This window comes from Rhinoraja longicauda, chromosome 12 (genome assembly GCF_053455715.1).
Source record: "Rhinoraja longicauda isolate Sanriku21f chromosome 12, sRhiLon1.1, whole genome shotgun sequence".
NCBI lineage: Eukaryota > Metazoa > Chordata > Chondrichthyes > Rajiformes > Arhynchobatidae > Rhinoraja > Rhinoraja longicauda.
Genome location: NC_135964.1, coordinates 40,008,016 through 40,030,693, shown reverse-complemented (window position 1 = coordinate 40,030,693; position 22,678 = coordinate 40,008,016). Strand labels below are relative to the sequence as shown.

General features: G+C 41.0%; 1 protein-coding gene across 1 annotated transcript in view; it reads right to left on the bottom strand.

Moving 5' to 3' along the window:
- LOC144598953 (zinc finger protein 654-like) overlaps positions 1–22,678 on the bottom strand; it is a 59,150-nt gene that overhangs the window by 12,095 nt on the left and 24,377 nt on the right. Inside the window, exons 3-7 of the mRNA XM_078409602.1 lie at positions 13,635–13,716; positions 13,293–13,428; positions 3,396–3,598; positions 3,048–3,184; positions 402–543 (exon numbers count right to left, since the gene is read on the bottom strand). Of these exons, the coding sequence (XP_078265728.1) occupies positions 402–543; positions 3,048–3,184; positions 3,396–3,598; positions 13,293–13,428; positions 13,635–13,716 (700 nt within the window). The remainder of the gene's footprint in view (positions 1–401; positions 544–3,047; positions 3,185–3,395; positions 3,599–13,292; positions 13,429–13,634; positions 13,717–22,678) is intronic.

Sequence of the window (22,678 nt, the reverse complement as noted above, 5' to 3'; positions counted from 1 at the left end):
ATCTACAAAAGAATGGTTTCCCCTAATAGCTTAAACTCAAATTAAAACACCTTATAAACTTAGAAATACCAGGAAATGTATTTGTTAATTGTGCAATATCTCAATTCAAACTAAATCATAACAGTACATTTTTGCTGCTTTCCCTTTACATTCTTCCCGTGCTACCCAAAAAACAAACAATATATTCAGGACCTGGTCTAAATAGGGCTCTATATAATATAGCATAACATTAATTCTCTAAAATCCAGTCTACAGGAAATCAACTGTCATGCGATTTGTCAAGTCTGTGATACTTATTACCTACACCATCTCCTGTTCACTGGAAACAAAATGCACAAGTTTGAGAAAAGCTATCCTAAGTAATGCAATTGGAATTATTTACATTGCAGCTGGCAACTCACCTCGTTCTGAATAACCCTGATAAAGAGGAAGATATGGTTCACATTTCTGGAAGTTAATAAAAGGTGATGACACTTCTCTAAAAAGTGTTGCTTGGATGCATCAAGTTTCAGCTGCAGCTTACTCCACACTAATATCAACTCCCTATGTAAAATGAAGTAGACAGTTTTACATTGCAATCAAAGCTATGGCAGGAATTACTATAGGATAATTAGATGCTTATGCTAACTAAGTAGTCATTTGATTGTCTGGCTTGGCATGTTCAACCAAGATTTGAGCAAGTCTTTTAATTTAAAGGAAGAAAACTTTTAAAATCTGATCAGCCTTCCATTTAATCCAACTTACTCCATGCAGGTGTAAAAGGCAATGCCAATAACATTCTGCAAACCAATGCACTGGGGAAATACAAAGCTCACTCTCTTTCTGAACAATAATAAAAGTATTTGGCAGAGTGACCAGATTCTGCTTCATTGCATGAGCTTTTGTAAATTAATTTTAAACAAGAGCAACTATATTAAAAACTATATTTGAGCTATGGAGCTGAACAAAAGCCAGGATGGGGGGTGGGCGAGAGAGAGAATCCAATGGAGACTAGACTTAAGGCCACTTCTTTATAGAATTTGTTGAAAGTCAGGGTTTTTGCTGCACAAGTCCAGCATGCCGTGTTCAACATCTGCGTTCCCAGTCTCCATAGTCTAAATTCAGATGGCCGACCTTGCTGACTGACGCAGCTGGGGAACAAAGTCCTCAGTAACAACGGGGGCTTGAATGACATTAAATAATCAAAGTTTTTCAATGCCTATAAATATCCATGACATTCAAAGACTTGCAAAATTATTAAAAAATGAAAATCCGAAAACCTAAAAATTTTGAAATTAAAATCACCATAAAAATTAAAATTTGCAAATTCATTCCTTATTTAAAGAATGGGTTCCTGCACCATGACCAACCCAGCAGAATATTCAAGAGCAGATTTTCCAGCGTAAACATAAATGTAATTGCTGGGGAATCTCAGCAAGTCCTCTTGAAGCTTTGCCAGTGAGATCAGGACTTCCACATGTGTGTAGCTGTCCTGAAACTGACTGGCACTCATCTTATGAAATGATCCAGGCAGAAATGCTGTCAAAATCTGGACCAATATTACACAATACAATTACTTATCACAGTCACAAGATTCACACAATTTATGAGCGCATTTTTAAGAAAAATAAATTGAAACATAGTAATTGAAAATTACTGATAGAAATCTTTCAATTTGTTCAAAACTAAACCATGTACAACATGGAGGTTGATAATATAAAAGACTAAACAATGTCAATCAATACAGAGGTGAAGTAGGGAAAGATGTGTAGGAAAGAACTGCAGATGCTGGTTTAAATCAAAGGCAGACACAAAATGCTGGAGTAACTCAGCGGGACAGGCAGCATATCCGGAGAGAAGGAATGGGTGACGATTCGGGCCGAAACCCTTTTTCAGACCGAAACGTCACCCATTCCTTCTCTCCAGAGATGCTGCCTGTCCCGCTGAGTTATTCCAACATTTTGTGTCTCCCTTTAACTAGGGAAAGAATTGGTCCCTTTGAGTATCAGTGGGAGGAACCATAGAAGAGGGATAAAGTCTTAAATGAATACTTCTTGTTTAGTTTAGAGATACTATGGAAACAGGCTCTTCGGCCCTCCAAGTCTGCACTCACCAACGATTACCTGTAAACTAGTTTAACCTCATTTTTGCATCCTAAATAGGGGTAATTTACAGAAGCCTATTAACCTACAACCTACACGTCATATAATCATAGTCATACAGCATGGAAATAGGCCCGTCGGTCCAACTTGCCCAAGCCGACCAAGTGTCTTTGGTATGTGGGAGGAAACCCACACGGTCACAGGGAGAATGGACAAACTCCATACAGGCAGTATCCATACTTAGGATTGAACTCAGATCTCTGGCGCTGTAAGGCAGCCACTCTACCACTGCGTCACTGTGTCGCTTACAGTGTTGTATTACATTGAGGAACCTGTTGGAAGCTAGGAAATTCAGAGAAGAGAACAGTAACGTCCTGAAATGTGTTAATATTACAAAAGAAGTGTTGCTGGCAGTCTTAAGGTGCATCAAGGTTAATAAATCCTCAGGGCCTGACCAGGTGATATTGTGTTCTGGACATCATGGTATGGGAAGAAAGTGATTAAGCTAGAGGGATGCAGAAAAAGATTCATAAGCATGTTGCTGGGACTGGCAGGCTTGAGTTATGAAGAGAGACTGGAACTGCTGGGACTATTTTCCTTGGAGTAAATGAGGCTGAGGTTTGACCTTATAAAATCATATGGTGGATGGACAATCTTTTTCTCAAGGTAGAAGAGGGCATAGGTTTAAGGTAATAGGGGAAATATTTAGAGGGTTTAGATTTATTATTGTACAGAAGTACAGATATTTTGGTTGGCATGGATGAGCTGTGCTGAAGGTCCTGTTCCTGTGCTTCGTCAATGACTTGAATCTGTACCAATTTTCATTATTAAAGCAAATTTAGCCATTAGCCAAAATGATTAGTCAAAACAAGGCAAAGTGTAAGATGTAGTTCCCAAATGTTTTTTAAAGAAAACTTGAAAAGGATCTGGGATAGTTTTTTTTACAAAAAAACCCAGAATATTTACCTAGTACAATACATGTCTCCATTTTTTAGCTGCTGAGTAAGGAATGCCACACACAAAATCCAAGCCAATTCCACCTGCCCTTCTGAATCGAATCTGCAAATAACATCCAGGGCTTCCTGGCAGTCGATTCTAGTAATCTTTGAGGGAAAACAAATGGAGAAGAGTCAAAGAAAACAAATGTTCCTCTGTAACACTTTGGAGAATCTTACAAACATCCAATAAAAACAATTGTTTCAAGGTTACTTTTTCTGATATGTACAGTAAGGTATATGAAAAGGTACGTAAGGTATATGAAATTTAATAAATATCTCCCATTAATGTTGACAAAAACTCAATACAAAACCGTACCTCTTGCAACATGACTTCTTCTGGCGATGTGCGGCATAACCATGTTAAGAATAAGTGGAGAAAATACTTATTTGTGCCGGTTTGCGGGTGATTCACACAGTATTTGGTCAGTGTCATTGCTTCGCTGATATGCTTGTACTTCATCAAGTATTTCACTCTGTATTCAAAGAACACTGGGGATTCTGATCCCAAATATTCATCTACTGTAAAAGGCACACAATGGATAGGAACACAAAATGAAATAAAATTAATTAGATCTTTCTTTTTAGCAATCTACTTCCACACACAGCAAAATCAATGATGAGAATGCAACATCAGCAAGTTTAAAAACATACAACCACTGGGAAGATAGTAAAACTGAAGATCCTTCTTGTAAATCTATCAATTTTACTCTATTGAACATGACGTGAGCAGTGTTTCTTATGGAAAAGCAAACCAAATGCATTTTTTTCATATATTTTTTCAATACAAATTTATACTATGAAAGCGAGGCAAATGATGTGTGAATCAACAGCCCTACATCCACCTATCCTATTGCTGTCTGTTGCAGTACATTGGAAAGGCAGGTGGAATTGCCATGCAAGTCCATCATTGCTCCACAGTTGGGTGAAAAACAGAAAGCCGCTGCAAATGTGCATTTTTTACCAATCCTTTTGATAAAAAGATACCTTCGGAAGAACACAGGAATACAATTCCCAACATTTTGTTCAATTTGTTAATGGGCAAGACACCACAACAATTATTATCCCATGCATCCAGTTGGTATTGTTTTCTTATTGTTGCGTGTACAGGGATACAGTGAAAAGCTTTGTTTGCATGCTATCCAGTTAAGTCATGCCGTACACGAGTACAATCAAGCCGTATACAACAGGTAAGGGCAAAGAGAACAATAACCAGAGCTTAGAAAACAGTGTTACAGCATTACAGAGAAAGTACTGATAAAAGTGCGCAGGCCATAATGAGAAGTGCGCAAGACATAAATGTGCGCAGACCATCGTTGGGAGATCAGGACTACAGACGTAGCATACGAGAGGTCTGCTTAGTAGTCTGATAACAGTGGGGAAGAGGCCGTTCCTGAATCTGATGGTACAGAAAAACTCCTTTGTTGCTTTAGCAGTATGTTTGGGATCATTGTGTTGCTGTAGAATGAACCGCTGGCCAATGACTTTTGAGGCATTTGTTTGAATTTGAGCAAATAGGATGTATCTATGCACTTCAGAATTCATTATGCTACTACCATCAGCAGTTGTATCATCAATGAAGATAAGTGAGCCAGTACCTTCAGCAGCCATACATGCCCAGGCCATAACACCCCACTACCGTGTTTCACAGATGAGGTGGTATGCTTTGGATCTTGGGCAGTTCCTTCTCTTCTCCACACTTGGCTCTTGCCATCACTCTGATACAAGTTAAACTTCATCTCTTCTGTGCACAAGACCTTTTTCCAGAACTGTGGTTGCTCTTTTATGTACTTCTTGGCAAACTGTAACCTGGCCATCCTATTTTTGCGGCTAACCAGTGGATTACATCTTGCAGCGTAGCTTACCTCTGTATTTCTATTCATGGTCTTCTGTGGACAGTGGTCATTGACAAATCCACATCTGACTCCTGAAGAGTGTTTCTGATATGTCGGTCAGGTGTTTAGGGATTTTTCTTCGTTATAGAGAGAATTCTTCTGTCATCAGCTGCGGAGGTCTTCCTTGGTCTGCCAGTCCTTTTGCGATAGTAAACTCACCAGTGCTCTCTTTCTTCTTAATGATGTTCCAAACAGTTGATTTTGGTGAGCCTAAAGTTTGGCTGATGTCTCTAACAGTTTTATTCTTGTTTCTCAGTCTCATAATGGCTTCTTTGTCTTTCATTGGCACAACTTTGGTCTCATGTTGATAAACAGCAATAAAAGTTTCCAAAGGTGATGGAAAGACTGGAGGAAAGACTAGGTGCTGAGAGCTCTCTTATACCTACATTAAAGGAGGAAATTAAACACACCTGAGCAATTACAAACACCTGTGAAGCCATATGTCCCAAACATTATGGTGCCCTGAAATGAGGGGGGGGGGGGGGGGGGGACATGTGTAAACACAGTTGTAATTTCTACATGGTGAAACTAAAATGTATAAAAAATACCCTTTAATAAAATCTGACAATGTGCACTTTAACCATGTGATTTTTTCTATTACAAATCTCAAATTGTGGAGTACCGAGGCAAAATAAATAAATGATGGGTCTTTGTCCCAAACATTATGGAGGGCACTGTAAATACAAACAAACATCTTGCATCTCCATTGGATTAATAGACACACACACACACATTTTTTATTAATTGTGTGCTGAAATACCTTAGTGAATGAGCAACTGCTTATCCAACTTTAGTAGCTGTACAATTTGAACTAAGCTGCACAGTAAATCAAAATAATTTAACTTGCACAAAGGATATGAATATATAAGCAACTTGCATACACAATGCTTAAGTACAAAACAGGCTTATAATTAAGACAAAGTAGTTGATTAGGTAATTCCCTTTGCAATTTTAACCATGATTGCTTACGTGGCCAGGGAAATTAAAGAATCCCTGGCATGTTTGCTTTACAAGTTTTTAGCTCAAATGCCAGTGATGTTGAAATGAACACTGTGGGTGCTTACATTTTTGGCACTGGTTTTGCACTTTACAATATTAAATAAAATTGTTTCAAAGAGTTAAAGTTTAATGATTCTCCAGCAGTTTAGTGAAAACAAACATAGCTAAAAAAAAGATCCAAGGATCAATTTCTGTCGTGAACTGATTTAGCTGGGCTCTGCAGGGATCCCAGCTTTACAACCATAATCACCGATGGTTTCTAAGGACAAAATTATCAGCTAAGATCATGATTCGATTTATTATTCAAAGATTCATGGGAAAATGCAATTATGTGGGTAGCAAGTTAAACTGAATTGCTTTTGTTTGAGATGCCCTCGAGAGACGCAGCATCTCAGTTCCAGTAGAAGATAAGAATTATCAGCATTCAAAAGGGACCATTTTGGATAATTTTAGGACATTACCTCTGCTCATCATATTCCATCCCCTACTTTTCTCTTAACTGCTCTATTTTGCTGTTGTATGATTGCATTTTTATCACATCAATTCTCAATCAATCTTTTTAAAAATCTGCATAGTTGCTTCAGCTTTTTATACTGACTGGAAAGAAAACAACCTGTTTATCCAATGCTTATTAAACAGTTCCACGGGATCAAGGGTGAATTGTGTGAGTTTTGCCATTGGTTAGAGACCAATATGGAACCGACTCTTCTACAGTTGGGGGCAGGAAGTGCACGATGGAGTAGGTGGATGGGTCATGCAAATTGATGGGTGCAATCACATGCAGTCACACAATAGCAAAACAGAGCAGTTAAGAGAAGCAGGGGATGGAATATGACGTGTCGTTCTACCACTCAAACAGAGCATCTCTGTGGTCCTCTGGCATGGACTTCAGGTTCTCAATACCATGCCCAATGTGTCTTCACAAATTTTTGAGCAGAGGTCAAAGGTTTCCTAGATGCTATATCCTTGCATCTTCACCCATCTCTGTCATGTAATTGCTTTCTGCGATGGAGCTCAGAATAGATAGTGTGCTTTGGGAGTAATATGGCTGATCTCCCGTTTAACAAACAATTTCCCTTCCCAATCCCGCACTGACCTATTTATCTTGGGCTTCCTCCATTATCAGAGGAACAGCATCTCATTAAATTGCTGTTTCATTAAATTCTCCCTTCAAGAAAACCTTGCACCCTCTCTCTCTGTCACTCCTCCACCTTAGTCGTGGTACTAGTTTCACTGCCATCCTGCATCACTGAAATAAAATCTTGGCTTCAATCAAACTTCCTCAAACTCAATTGCAAGAAATCTGAAATCATCATCATTGGTCCAAAAACGCTCACCAAATCCACCCAAAACTTCATCCTCAACATTGATGGTCTCCCAGTATCCACCTCACCTCACATCCGGAATCTTGGAATCATCCTTGATCAAACCCTCTCCTTCGACAAACACATCACAAAGACAGCCTTCTTCCACCTCAAAAACATTGCCCGTCTCCGTCCATCCCTCTCCTCCACAGCTGCAGAAACCCTCATCCACGCCTTCATCACCTCCCGTCTGGACTACTGCAACAGCCTCCTCTATGGCGCACCCTCAAAAATCATCAATAAACTTCAATACATTCAAAACTCCGCTGCCCGTCTACTCACACACACCTCGATCCGTGACCATATCACCCCCGTCCTTTATAAACTCCACTGGCTCCCCATCCCCCAGAGAATCCAGTACAAAATCCTCCTCATAACCTACAAAGCCCTCCATAACCTGGCCCCATCCTACCTGACCGACCTCCTCCACAGGCACACTCCCACCTGCACCCTCCGCTCTGCCGCTGCCAATCTCCTATCCCCCCACATCCGGACCAAACTCAGATCCTGGGGGGACAGGGCTTTCTCCATCGCTGTTCCCACCCTATGGAACTCACTACCCCAAACCGTTAGAGACTCCTCCACACTCACCACATTCAAAACATCGCTGAAGTCTCACCTGTTTAGTACTGCCTTCAACCACTGAAAGTCACCTCACCTTCTGTCTCCTTTCTCTGTTCATTTATTTATTTACTTATTTATCTATTGATTCATTTCCCTATGTTCTCAAAATCTCTGTAAAGCGTCTTTGAGTATATGAAAAGCGCTATATAAATAAAATGCATTATTATTATTATTATAATCACCGTCTGTATAACTCGTTATCACATACACATTGTGGTCTGTTGTTGGCTGTGGGGTATGTGATAACGAGTTCCTTGAGCATCGTTGCTTTTTGCATATCTTTCATTAATTTGTTCTATTTACCTTCTACATCTCTCGTTTCCCTTTTCCCTGACTCTCAATCTGAAGGGTATCGACCCAAATCATCACCTATTCCTTTTCTCTAGAGATGCTGCCTGACCAACGGAGTTACTCCAGCTTTTTGTGTTTATCTTTCATAGAAACATAGAAAATAGGTGCAGGAGTAGGCCATTCGGCCCTTCGAGCCTGCACCGCCATTCAATATGATCATGGCTGATCATCCAACTCAGTATCCCGTACCTGCCTTCTCTCCATACTCCCTGATCCCTTTAGCCACAAGGGCCACATCTAACTCCCTCTTAAATATAGCCAATGAACTGGCCTCAACTACCTTCTGTGGCAGAGAATTCCACAGATTCACCACTCTGTGTGTGAAAAAAAACGTTCTCATCTCGGTCCTAAAAGACGTCCCCCTTATCCTTAAACTGTGACCCCTTGTTCTGAACTTCCCCAACATCGGGAACAATCTTCCTGCATCTAGCCTGTCCAACCCCTTAAGAATTTTGTACGTTTCTATAAGATCCCCCCTCAATCTTCTAAATTCCAGCGAGTAGAAGCCGAGTCTATCCAGTCTTTCTTCATATGAAAGTCCTGCCATCCCAGGAATCAATCTGGTGAACCTTCTCTGTACTCCCTCTATGGCAAGAATGTCTTTCCTCAGATTAGGAGACCAAAACTGTACACAATACTCCAGGTGTGGTCTCACCAATGCCCTGTACAACTGCAGCAGAACCTCCCTGCTCCTATACTCAAATCCCCTCGCTATGAATGTCAACATACCATTCGCTTTCTTCACTGCCTGCTGCACCTGCATGCCTACTTTCAATGACTGGTGTACCACGACACCCAGGTCTCGTTGCATCTCCCCTTCTCCTAATCGGCCACCATTCAGTCTGCTATCCTGTTCTTGCCACCAAAGTGGATAACCTCACATTTATCCACATTATACTGCATCTGCCATGCATTTGCCCACTCACCTAACCTCTCCAAGTCACGTTGCAGCCTCCTAGCATCTTCCTCACAGCTAAGACTGCCCCCCAGCTTCGTGTCATCCCCAAACTTGGAGAAGTTGCAGTCAATTCCCTCGTCCAAATCATTAATATATATTGTAAATAGCTGGCGTCCCAGCACTGAGCCTTGCGGTACCCCACTAGTCACTGCCTGCCATTCCGAAAAGGACCCGTTTATTCCTACTCTTTGCTTCCTGTCTGCCAGCCAGTTTTCTATCCACGTCAATACTGAACCCACAATACCGTGTGCTTTAAGTTTGCATACTATTCGCCCAATATAACTTGATCTGTTAACGTGGCCTCAAAGCATCAGCATCACGGAGTGGTACCACAATCAGATCAGTGTCAGAGATAAGTACACGATGATAGTAACTGTTATCAGACAGCATCTCACTAACAACCTGACTCTCAGATTATAGTGGCCAGTGTCCACAGTCTTTGGGCTGCCCTGATATTAGCACATGCAGTGAGTCCTAGCTTCTTCACCACAAAGAATTAAGAATGGTTTGAGGAGAGTGTTCGGGAGATCAAGATGTTCATTTATTGTAAATGCAAGGCCCTCCTGAATTGTAGGTTCAACCATTTTGAGTGAAAAGAAACAATCCTACAAATACCAGAAACCAGAGATTCAGTACAAAACCTATGACCTAAGGAACACATGCTGGATGGAGAGAGTACAGCAACTTGCTGATGGCCATGACGTAATGGGGTTATTCAGGGCTGTCAAGACCATCTACAGCCCAAACACCCCACCAGCCAAATGAGCACCAAGATAAATTCTTCAGGTGCAGAGATGCCTGCTGGAGGGAACACTTCTAGGATTGTTCCAACTGCAAATGTCCTTTATGACAGTCCCCTTGACCCGTCCCAGGGACATCTATTTGGGTTTATAAAATTACACACCTAGGTTCTCACAATTATTTTAAATCAATGGTTAAAATTTTCAAATTGAAAACATAATTAGTTGAAATCATGGTTTATCAGGAACAAGCAGATATTAATCATTGTATTCCCTTCTACTGTACTGACAAAGCAGATTAAAATCCTTATAAAGGAACATTGTTTAAAAATAAGTCTTAAATAAACCTAACTAAACACTTATACTCGGATAAATTGAATAACCATGGCCCGAATAGAGTTTGCTCTTTTATTTGTATTGCAGTAATCAATGTTGCACATCCAGGTAAATTTCAACAGAACATTTAAATATTAACTTGGTTTAGTGAAATATCTGGGTTTTCCCACAAGAGTGCATAGTTGGAACTCTTTCAGGGAATGCTTGGCCATGCTTTCCCGACTTGTCCAAACAACAAACTATTTGATTCTGTGCCTGCAATTATACAGCTGTCTTTTTCGGATAGAGTGACCAAATTAAAAATATAATCCCAAAATGACGAATGCAGTTGGCCATCAAACAAAGATTCAGAATTTCTTTTAGATAGATTCAATGTTCATTTTCTGTGTTTTGTATAAACTTCTTTAAAGTCAGTATTTTAATTTCACAATGTGTTTCGTCTTCCTTGGGCTGCAAATGCATCAAGTTGATCAAGTGATGTTCACTTATAGTGAAACTATGGTTTTGATACAGCAATTCCATCGCAAAGCAATCAAGCTTGCCAAGAGGAAATTCTGGAGCAAGCTAGAGTTCCAAGGTGACCAACCACATGAACACCCGTGGTTTGTAGCAAGCCTTAAATGCTACAGTGGGCCACAAAGTGAAGTTGGGAAATATCGCTGACTGCAATGTGTCCCTTCCTGATGAGCTCAATGCATTCTATGGTCGCTTTGAAGAGAAGGGCAGTGGAAGGCCATCATCTGCTCTATCAGCCTCGGCTACGCTTGTAGCAATAGTCAGTGCAACAGATGTCAAATTGGCCCGAGAGTGAAACCTGTGTGGACCAGCTGGCAGGACATTTCCTGTTAAGACATGCCCAATGCCCGGGTGCCGTAAGAATAATTGATGGCCACAGAGCAAAACCTATCCAAAGGTACTCAATATAAATAATTAAATCAGTTTAAACACCAAAGATAGCAATTTGCGTTATTTTTATTAATCACAACACTCCATTCTCCCTTTAGCCTAATATCCCTTGGAATCTCAGTGATAGATTTGTTTATACTGAAAAGATGAAATATGACTAGGTTTCTCTTGGTAGTAAGATAACTTGACTTCTGACTAAATGTCCCATTCAATAAGTACATTTACCACTTAATTTCAATTGGGAAGGCAATGTAAGAAGACCTTGGCATCAAATAAAGTAGCATTAGCAATAATGTAAACAGGCTTTTGATAAGCAATTTATTCACTTCCATTAACTGCAATGGTGGCTTGAACAATAAGAACAAACTTGATTAAAGAGGCATACCTAATAAGACACTGTTGGAAATTCCCCAGCAAAATTAAGAAACACCAGTCTCGGGTGGTCTCTTGGCGGTGAGAATGATTTGCTTCCACTCCAGTTTTGCTGGTTCTGATGCGGCAGGTGAGTCATGCAATGTTCAGTCTCTGCTCAGGTTGGGCAAGCAGTACGTGACAGTGCAAATAGGTGCACAGATAGGATGTTGCATATCCCTTTCAGCATTTCCTACTGCTCCCTGTATACTTGTTGCAGGCACACTGGAGACAATGGAATGGGATCCACACTCTTCCGAGTGCACGTTATCTGTGTTCCTGATGTTTAGTGTGAAACTTTTGAAAAAGCCCAAGGGTGCCTGATGGCAGACATCAGATATTACCCCCAAACACAATTCCACATCTTTGAGATCACCAGGCATGTTCTTATTTTCTTAGATGAAGCAGAGGAGTCCATGAATTCATTCCAGGTGTTTCTCTGCCTCGGGTCAGTAATTCAACAGATATTTCCATCTGCTCCAAAGATATTTTATATCTTTAAACTATCAGATGACCTTGGGTTCTTGGTAGTTATGGATACTATGGGATTATAGCAGATAGCATATTGTGGGATGGAATCAAGGACACTCAAATCAAAAATCAGAGATTTGGTATTGGAGATCTTCAGAATGCTTCATTCTGCAGGTGCAAATTACTTCCAGTCTGATTTTCTCTCAGTTCCTGGCTCTAAAGTCTTTGACCTTTGTGCCATGGGTAAGGTTTACAGCGTTGAATATCGATGCACATCAGACTTATTGCTGGAGTCTCTGCACTCTGTGTTCCACCATCTTTAAGTCACATGTTTTCTGTTGAAACTTTACTTCTGAAAATGTAAATACATTTCTATCTCCTTCAAGGATTGTTTGCCCAATCCAAAAATATCCAAAGTTTTTAATTAATCTTTTTCAACAAACCAGTTTCGTAGCCTTGGAAAATGACACACACTGAGGCCAAATATTGGAAAAGGGCCCAACAACACACTAGAAGGCCGAGACAACTTCCAATGTCGTATTAGACCAATGCAATGGGCTGTCGCATCAATAATACAGGGTGTAGACTGTAGCAAATGTCTGATGGGACATGGTAGAAGCCGACCAGGCTGGTGCACTATGTACACACAGCAGATGAGAGTATTTATCAAAACTATGTTGGAATTTCCGTGCAAAAGCTAACATATATTCAAAATAAAAGCACAGCTTTCCACTTCCCAAACTGAACGATGGAACTAGGAAGCCCAGGTCTCTTCTGGATAACCCACATTGATAGCCCCATCCATTTTACTGTTATCATAGTCTGGGAATTCTATCCATGACATCACTGCCCTGAGACAGCCACATTGAGCACTTCAAGTGTAAGTAATGAGTTAAAACATTCCTTAGTAAAGACTTCACAAAAAAACAGAGATGGAAGGGAAAAGTATAACCGCAAGGTAAGAATCTTATAAAATTATGCCAATACAATCTCAGCATTCTTCGGGATTTTATATATGGAGATAGAAAGGGCCTAGAAACAAGGCATTAGTGGTTCTAGATTAAAATACTCAATATTTTGAGGGGGAGGAAGAAAATGAAAAGAACTACTGACAATGTAACTTGGGAAACTACCCAATACTCCAAACATCAATTACTGTACCTAATTCCTGAGTAACTAACTCTTGGTTAAGGATGGACATCAGAACTGGATTTTGCCACGGTCCTCCATTTTTACTCATCCTGATAAGTACATCAAGTTCTGCATTTAAGTCCTCCTGTAAAACAATGTAACATTCCTGCAGTGGACAAAAAATACACTGTTAATAGCAATTGAGAAATAGGATCAAAATTACATTCATTTTAATATAAAAGTGGCACTAAAAATAAATGAAAACAATGAATCTGAAATTCAGCAGCTATAAAAATAAATTGTGCAATTTTTCCCTTAAAAATATTAACCATCGTCAACATTAGTTACGAGAACAGAAATTGCAGATGTTACCTGAATAGTTTTTAAAAATTCTTTCCAAAACTCTTTTGACGAGTCCTCCTCTCTACAATATAGAAATACTTCAAAGCAGCTCCTATGAAAAATAAACAAGTTGAAAATAAAATTCAGTACAAATATTCTATTTCTTTTTTGAAGACGAGAGAAAAGTTTACTCTTACCCCATTTCACTGAAAGAATCTGTTATATTTATATTCATAAAGCTGCAATGTCAATGGTCAGTATCTTGTTCATTATCTGAATTATGCCTGATACCAAGTACCTCTAGTCTGACAAAGACAGAGGACATATCTACCACCCCCCCCCCCCCCCCCCGCACTGATTGATTGCTGAACGCCAACAGGCATCAAAACAAAATCAATAAGCCAAATGTTTTGATAATCTATTTATATATTACTAAAAATCTCATCTTGTTTGTTTGTCGCTTTGTTAGCTTGTACGTACCCGAAATAGACCCAAAACGGTACACTATAGCGCAACAATTTTAGGCCCACCTTACTCACCATTGGCATGCGGTTCAAATGGTTGTTATATTTTAAAGGTTATTCACTTTTTAAACTTTAAAAATTACCATTTTAAACTTTAATAAATCCCTTTTCCACATTTCCCCGGCCGTCAGCCACGTTCGACGTCATAATCATACTTTATTAGCCAAGTATGTTTTGCAACATACAAGGAATTTCATTTGCCATACAGTCATCATACTAATAAAAAGCAACAAAACACACAAGATACATTTTAACATGAATATCCACCACAGTGACTCCTCCACATTCCTCACTGTGATGGAAGGCGAAAAAAAGTTCAATCTCTTCCCTTCTTTGTCCTCCAGCGGTCTGGGGCCTCTAACTTTCCGTTGACATGACGATCTTGACTCCCGTGGCCAGTTGTCGGGCCTTCCTCATCGGGGCGATCAAGCTCCTGCATCAGGGGGGAAATCTCAGCTTCCTCACACCGGGCAATCTACCCCGGGTCGGGGCAAGTCAAACCTCGTGCGGCTTTGGAGCTTCCTGACATCGGTCTCAATCCAAGACTGCAAGCTCCTTGATGTTAAAGTCCGCAGGCCGCAGTTGGAGCGTCGATCCCAGGCAAGGAATCGGCTCCGATGGTAAGTCCATGCCCCGCAGCGAGGCTCAAAGTCAGTCCCGAGCAAGGCCCCCAGCTCCACGATGTTAGGCCGCAGAACGACCGGAGATACGATCCGGAAAACAATCGCATCTCCAGCAAGGTAAGGGATTGTTTCCCCTGACCCCCCCCCCCCCTGCCCACTTAAAACAAACCAGAGAACATTAACACATACTTTTTAAAACACACTAAAAATAACAAAAAAGACAAAAAGACGGACTGACTGTAGGCGAGGCTGCCATCGCTGACGGCACCACCCAGTGGAATTTTGGACCATTTGTCACGGGTGTACCTTTCCACCAATATGCTTACATCTGAAAATTTGATTTGACAATTTTTTATGCAAGCTCCCGCTTGTGTAAGTAGTTTGAATTATATGCTACAAATATTCAAATACAACTTCACTATTCAATTAAACTAATTGCCAGAAAATGGGCCAAATTAATTTGGGGGCTGTACTTCCTTGAATAGCAGTGCTAAAATAAAAACAGTCACATACTGTCCCTTCTTTTGATAAAATATGTAATTCAGCTTTACAATAATGACAAAGTAAAAGGAATCTAAACACAAAATCCAGTGCATCCTTACCTAAGTCAATATTATTTTTTAATCTGACAAATGCCAGATGTATATGTCTGGCAGAAGTTGTTGCGGAAAGGCATATACAAAACAAATTGAAGATACCAATTTGGAAAAAACACTGTGTTTAAGACATATTCATTTCATATTATGGGATTAGTTTTGCAACAAGATAGATGTATTTCCACACTGCCTGTGGCACAATGTTCTTTAAGAGGGAACCAAATTTGATATTGAGGTACACGTTGTTGAGGGACATCAATTTGATAATTGACAATGACACCAAGAATTCTGGGGAAAATCACTCATTGGTGGACAACGAGGATTATTTTTTCTTGGGGTCTTTCAAAGGAGGCTGCAAAATTAACGGAGGGCAAAGATCTGTTAACAATATCAGATCAAATTTGGGTCAGAAAAACCTGGCTGCTCAGTAGGAGGGAACAGTCTCAAGACAACTGACCGTGACCGAGAAATAAGTTTGAAGTAATCAGAGGGTAATCTGGCATGGAGGAGGGGAAAACACTCATAGGGGAGGAGGGGAAAACACTCATAGTGGCTGCTAAAAACAAAGTTCTGGGGAAACTCAGTGGGTCAGGCAGTATCCGTGGAGTGAACGGACAGATGACATTTCAGGTTGGGACCCTTCTTCAGACTGGTTGAAGGGGTCAGCAGAAGAAGTAATGGACAGGTCCCTGGCACCTCTGAAAGAGCAAAACCCAGAGCTACGGAAGCAATTAGGTAAGGACCAGAAGACACCAGCACATGGCAGAGTGTTGAGTCTAGGGCATGGAGAGAGAGCTGTTGGTTGTGTTAGGTAGCTTAGATGCTGGTAGGGCCCACTCTGAGAGGCCTGGAAAAGCTGAAAGCCACGTGGATCAAGGTGGTGGCAAAGGCTAATGTTAAGGACACGTGGCCGTAATAGTGGAGTCTATGTCTGAAAATGGTCAAAGAGCAGGATGACAGCAGGAATCAGGGGGAGCAGTGAGAGAGGATCTCACTGAACTCCCATCAGAGAGAGAACTTATTCAAAGTAAGCACAGTTTGAGGAGGTTTCGCAGTGGTAGAGCAAAATGGAGACTCAAGAGACTGCAGATGCCAGAAACGAGCAAAAAAACAAAGTGCAGGAGGAACAGCAATGAGCAGGCCAGAGTGGGAATTCTATGAATAGACAATAGACAATAGGTGCAGGAGTAGGCCATTCAGCCCTTCGAGCCAGCACCGCCATTCAATGCGATCATGGCTGATCACTCTCAATCAGTACCCCGTTCCTGCCTTCTCCCCATACCCCCTCACTCCGCTATCCTTAAGAGCTCTATCCAGCTCTCTCTTGAAAGCATCCAACGAACTGGCCTCCACTGCCTTCTGAGGCAGAGAATTCCACACCTTCACCACCCTCTGACTGAAAAAGTTCTTCCTCATCTCCGTTCTAAATGGCCTACCCCTTATTCTTAAACTGTGGTCCCTTGTTCTGGACTCCCCCAACATTGGGAACATGTTATCTGCCTCTAATGTGTCCAATCCCCTAATTATCTTATATGTTTCAATAAGATCCCCCCTCATCCTTCTAAATTCCAGTGTATACAAGCCCAATCGCTCCAGCCTTTCAACATACGACAGTCCCGCCATTCCGGGAATTAACCTAGTGAACCTACGCTGCACGCCCTCCATAGCAAGAATATCCTTCCTCAAATTTGGAGACCAAAACTGCACACAGTACTCCAGGTGCGGTCTCACCAGGGCCCGGTAGAACTGTAGAAGGACCTCTTTGCTCCTATACTCAACTCCTCTTGTTACAAAGGCCAACATTCCATTGGCTTTCTTCACTGCCTGCTGTACCTGCATGCTTCCTTTCATTGACTGATGCACTAGGACACCCAGATCTCGTTGAACTCCCCCTCCTCCTAACTTGACACCATTCAGATAATAATCTGCCTTTCTATTCTTACTTCCAAAGTGAATAACCTCACACTTATCTACATTAAACTGCATCTGCCATGTATCCGCCCACTCACACAACCTGTCCAAGTCACCCTGCAGCCTTATTGCATCTTCCTCACAATTCACACTACCCCCCAACTTAGTATCATCTGCAAATTTGCTAATGGTACTTTTAATCCCTTCGTCTAAGTCATTAATGTATATCGTAAATAGCTGGGGTCCCAGCACCGAACCTTGCGGTACCCCACTGGTCACTGCCTGCCACTCCGAAAGGGACCCATTTATCCCCACTCTTTGCTTTCTGTCTGTCAACCAATTTTCTATCCATGTCAGTACCCTACCCCCAATACCATGTGCCCTAATTTTGCCCACTAATCTCCTATGTGGGACCTTGTCGAAGGCTTTCTGAAAGTCGAGGTACACCACATCCACTGACTCTCCCTTGTCAATTTTCCTAGTTACATCCTCAAAAAATTCCAGTAGATTTGTCAAGCATGATTTCCCCTTCGTAAATCCATGCTGACTCGGAATGATCCCGTTACTGCTATCCAAATGCTCAGCAATTTCGTCTTTTATAATTGACTCCAGCATCTTCCCCACCACTGATGTCAGACTAACTGGTCTATAATTACCCGTTTTCTCTCTCCCTCCTTTCTTAAAAAGTGGGATAACATTTGCTATTCTCAACTCCACAGGAACTGATCCTGAATCTATAGAACATTGAAAAATGATCTCCAATGCTTCCACTATTTCTAGAGCCACCTCCTTAAGTACTCTGGGATGCAGACCATCAGGCCCTGGGGATTTATCAGCCTTCAGTCCCATCAGTCTACCCAAAACCATTTCCTGCCTAATGTGGATTTCCTTCAGTTCCTCCATCACCCTAGGTTCTCCGGCCCCTAGAACATTTGGGAGATTGTGTGTATCTTCCTCAGTGAAGACAGATCCAAAGTAACGGTTTAACTCGTCTGCCATTTCTTTGTTCCCCATAATAAATTCCCCTGCTTCTGGCTTTAAGGGACCCACATTTGCCTTGACTATTTTTTTCCTCTTCACGTACCTAAAAAAACTTTTGCTATCCTCCTTTATATTATTGGCTAGTTTACCCTCGTACCTCATCTTTTCTCCCCGTATTGCCTTTTTAGTTAACTTTTGTTGCTCTTTAAAAGAGTCCCAATCCTCTGTCTTCCCACTCTTCTTTGCTATGTTATACTTCCTCTCCTTAATTTTTATGCTGTCCCTGACTTCCCTTGTCAGCCACAGGTGTCTCTTACTCCCCTTGGAGTCTTTCCACCTCTTTGGAATAAATTGATCCTGCAACCTCTGCATTATTCCCAGGAATACCTGCCATTGCTGTTCTACCGTCTTCCCTGCTAGGGCCTCCTTCCAATCAATTTTGGCCAGCTCCCGCCTCATGCCTCTGTAATCCCCTTTGCTATACTGTAATACCGACACTTCCGATTTTCCCTTCTGCCTTTCCATTTGCAGAGTAAAACTTATCATGTTGTGATCACTGCCTCCTAATGGCTCTTTTACCTCTAGTCCCCTTATCAGATCAGGGTCATTACACAACACTAAATCCAGAATTGCCTTCTCCCTGGTAGGCTCCAGTACAAGCTGTTCTAAGAATCCATCTCGAAGGCACTCTACAAACTCTCTTTCCTGGGGTCCATTTCCAACCTGATTTTCCCAGTCTACCTGCATGTTGAAATCTCCCATAACCACCGTAGCATTACATTTTTGACACTCCAATTTTATCTCCTGATTCAACTTGCACCCTATGTCGAGGCTACTGTTTGGGGGCCTATAGATAACTCCCATTAGGGTCTTTTTACCCTTACAATTTCTCATTTCTATCCATACTGATTCAACATCTCCTGATTCTATGTCACCCCTTGCAAGGGAATGAATATCATTCCTTACCATCAGAGCAACCCCACCCCCTCTGCCCACCTGTCTGTCTTTTCTATACGTTGTGTACCCCTGAATATTCAGTTCCCAGCCCTGGTCCTCTTGTAGCCATGTCTCAGTGATCCCTACAACATCATACTTGCCCATGACTAACTGAGCCTCAAGCTCATCCACTTTATTTTTTATACTACGCGCATTTAAGTACAACACTTTAACTTCTGTATTTACCTCCCCTCTCACATCGTTCACAATTGGCCCTGCCCTTAATTTCTTTTCCGCTCTAGAACTTCTGTTCCCATTCTTCCGAGAGTCTTTTGCAATATCTCCTGTATTCCCTTTTACCTCATCTTCATATTCACAATTTGTTAACCCCTCCCCCCCACTACTTAGTTTAAAGCCACAGGTGTCACACTAGCAAACCTGCCTGCCAGAATGTTTGTCCCCCTGCTGTTAAGATGCAACCCGTCCCTTTTGTACAAGGGAATGGATGGATGATGTTTTGGATCGGAACTTTTCCTCAGACTCGTCTTGACCCAAATTATTGTCTGTCTATACCCTCCACTGATGCCACTTGACATGCCGAGTTCCTCCAGCACTTAGTTATCTGTTCAAGATTCCAGTATCTGCAGTCTCTTGTGCCTCCATTGAAAGCAGCTGACCAGTTGGCCTTCATCGAAGTAATAAAAATGTCCTTCTTCTTCCTTAAATACAATGAGAAGCACAGAAGGGCATGCCTGGAGAAGCACAAGCTAGCTGAAAAATGATGAATGGAGAGCCTACTGAAGTCGTGTCACAGAACTTGCTGCAAGTTAAACAGCAAAAAATAAAATGCAATCGGTAGAGTTAAGCGATTTCAAAACGAACCAATCAGATAAAGGCTCTACAGTCTTCCCAGATGTAGTTGCGAATGGAGGACGCCTATTGAACCACTAATCGAAGGAGGAAGCTTCAAGATCATCAGCATTGTCAGTCATCAAATACCATTACCAAACATGAATCAGGAAGCTGGTTTCTAGAGGCGAGGCGAGAGTAACTGCCCTGGGCATCAAGACTACATTTCACCAAATGTTTCATTAAGGTCTCCTGGTAAAACTGGAGTCAATGGGCATGAATGGAAAAACCCCAGTAGCTGGAATCATACCTTGCATCAAGCAAAATGATTGCTGTTATTAGAGATCAACCATCCTAGGACGTCACTGTAGATGTTACTTAGCCGTGTGTCAGAGCCTACAAATCCTTAGCTTCTTCCTCAATGACATTCCTTCTATTCTAAGGTCTGAGGTTGGGGATCTCACTAATGATTGCGCAATGTACAATTCCATTTGTAGCTCCTCTCAAATAAAACAGCTCAAACGATACCCAAACAACATGCAGGGATGGGCTAAGCGGCAGTCAGCATTAACACCACAAAAGTGGCAGGCAGTGAATCTATCAAGATAGAATTTAACAATCGACCTGTGTCATTCAATAGCATTACCATCATCGAATCTCCCACCATAAATATCCTGGATATGAGCACAGACCAGGAATCCTGTTGCTACAAGCACAGGTTAGGTATGAAGTGAGTGACCTAAGATCTTGACATCCAAAGACTTTCCCACTATCCACAAGACACAAGTCAGGAGCACAATGGAATACACCCCACTTGCCTCTCTGAGTGCAGTACCACAAACATTGGAAAAATTCCATTCACTTAATCTAGCAGCCATTTATACAATTAAATTTTTATTCCCTCTACCACTAAAGCACCTATAAATTGCTCTGCTGTTATTTGCCCAAACTACTCCAACACCTTCTGAAATCTATGATCTTGACCACCAAAACGCACAGCAGAGGTGTGTGGGAACAGATTCCTTCCCAACACATGCCCCATTCCACATGCCCCTAAAGAACACTAAAAACATACATTTAACACATACAATTAAACACACAAAGAAGGAAAGGACAGACAGACTGTTGGTGAAGCAGCCATTGTTGGCGCCAATCCGGTGGTTTACCACCATCTTCTCAAGAGTAATTAGGGATGAGCAGTAAATGCTAGCCAAGCCAGTTGAGCCCAGATGCAGTAAACAAATATCAAAACCTGAGGGCAGAGTAGGCAGGGGAAATGGATTTAATTGGATTATAATGCATCTATGCAGTTAATTGAATGTTACTCAATTTCTACTGAAAGACCAAAGGGTGATGTAGAATGTCATAATTCTTTGGAACAAATCTGCTGATATTGAAAATCTAATGTGTATTGCATAGATATTTTAATATTATAACTAATATTTTAGATGCAAATATCTCCAAAATACCACGATTTGCTTTTTTGACAAAACTTTGGACAAGTTACAGATTTTTTTTTTAAAGCACGGGCTTCCTTCAAGTTAGAAAGAGTATTTCGGGCAAAAAAATTGACAACTGCCGTTTAAACTTGAAAGAAAATAAGCCTTTCTTTTAAATAGCTAGAAATTATTCAAATGTAAAGTCTCACTGCTCAATTAAAATAGAAATTGTCCTAAAATGCATTATTGGATTTATTTAGATGAAAACTATCCATTTTATTGTACTTTTCTGTGATACCCTAAAGATGAATAGTTTTCTCTCATCAGTTTTGAAGCTGTGCTTACACTGCATGTCATCTCCAAAAATAATGAAAATAAATAACATGTTTCTGTGTAGATGCATCCTTAAATAATTAACTTCCAGTCTTGATATAATCCTCCAGCCTCTACAACACACAAAGTTATGCTATCATTCAGTTGAGTTTAACTTTTCCATAAAACATACTGCAATATTGATGTATTTAATATTTGTTACAAGCAAGTTGTGTAGAAAGAGCATTTGCTTGAAGCAGTACTTTGACGACATCATTAAAACAAGATTCTGTTTTTGATGAAAGTCTCCCGAAGTCCCGAACTGCCTCAAACATTAATCTCTTCTACCTCTGCCACACAATCACAAGCAAGTTATGACTTTAACCAACAGTCCTTGAAAGACCTGATCTTAATGCCGATCAAGCAAGGCTCTGATATTACTCTTACCCTCTTCTCAATCTGCCTCACAACAGTGCACCTTACCTTCAACTAACTCCCTAACAGAATCAACAGAAAAAAGGAGAACTTTCAACCTTTGTTGTCTTTACTTCAGAACCATGGGCACTACACCCTGACCCATCAAGCTACCATATACAAAAACACACTTGTGCCTGCACTCAGAAACACAGCTCCAGGTTATCACCAACTCAGATGTGATGTGATTGCTCAATGAAGCAACATTAATAAGCTCACTCCAGTATATGAGAAAATCTTTTACTCAGCTGATGATTGTTCAAAGATCAAGAACTCAAACCTGTCACTGCCTGCCCCCTACTCACCATTCCTCTATGTGTCAGAGGTGTGGGTTACTACAAGAGGCTTCTTCAAAACAGAGAAGTACCAGCAAGAATAGTCTCAGCAAAAGCCTACAAATCCACTGCAGGATAACGGAACCAATGTCAA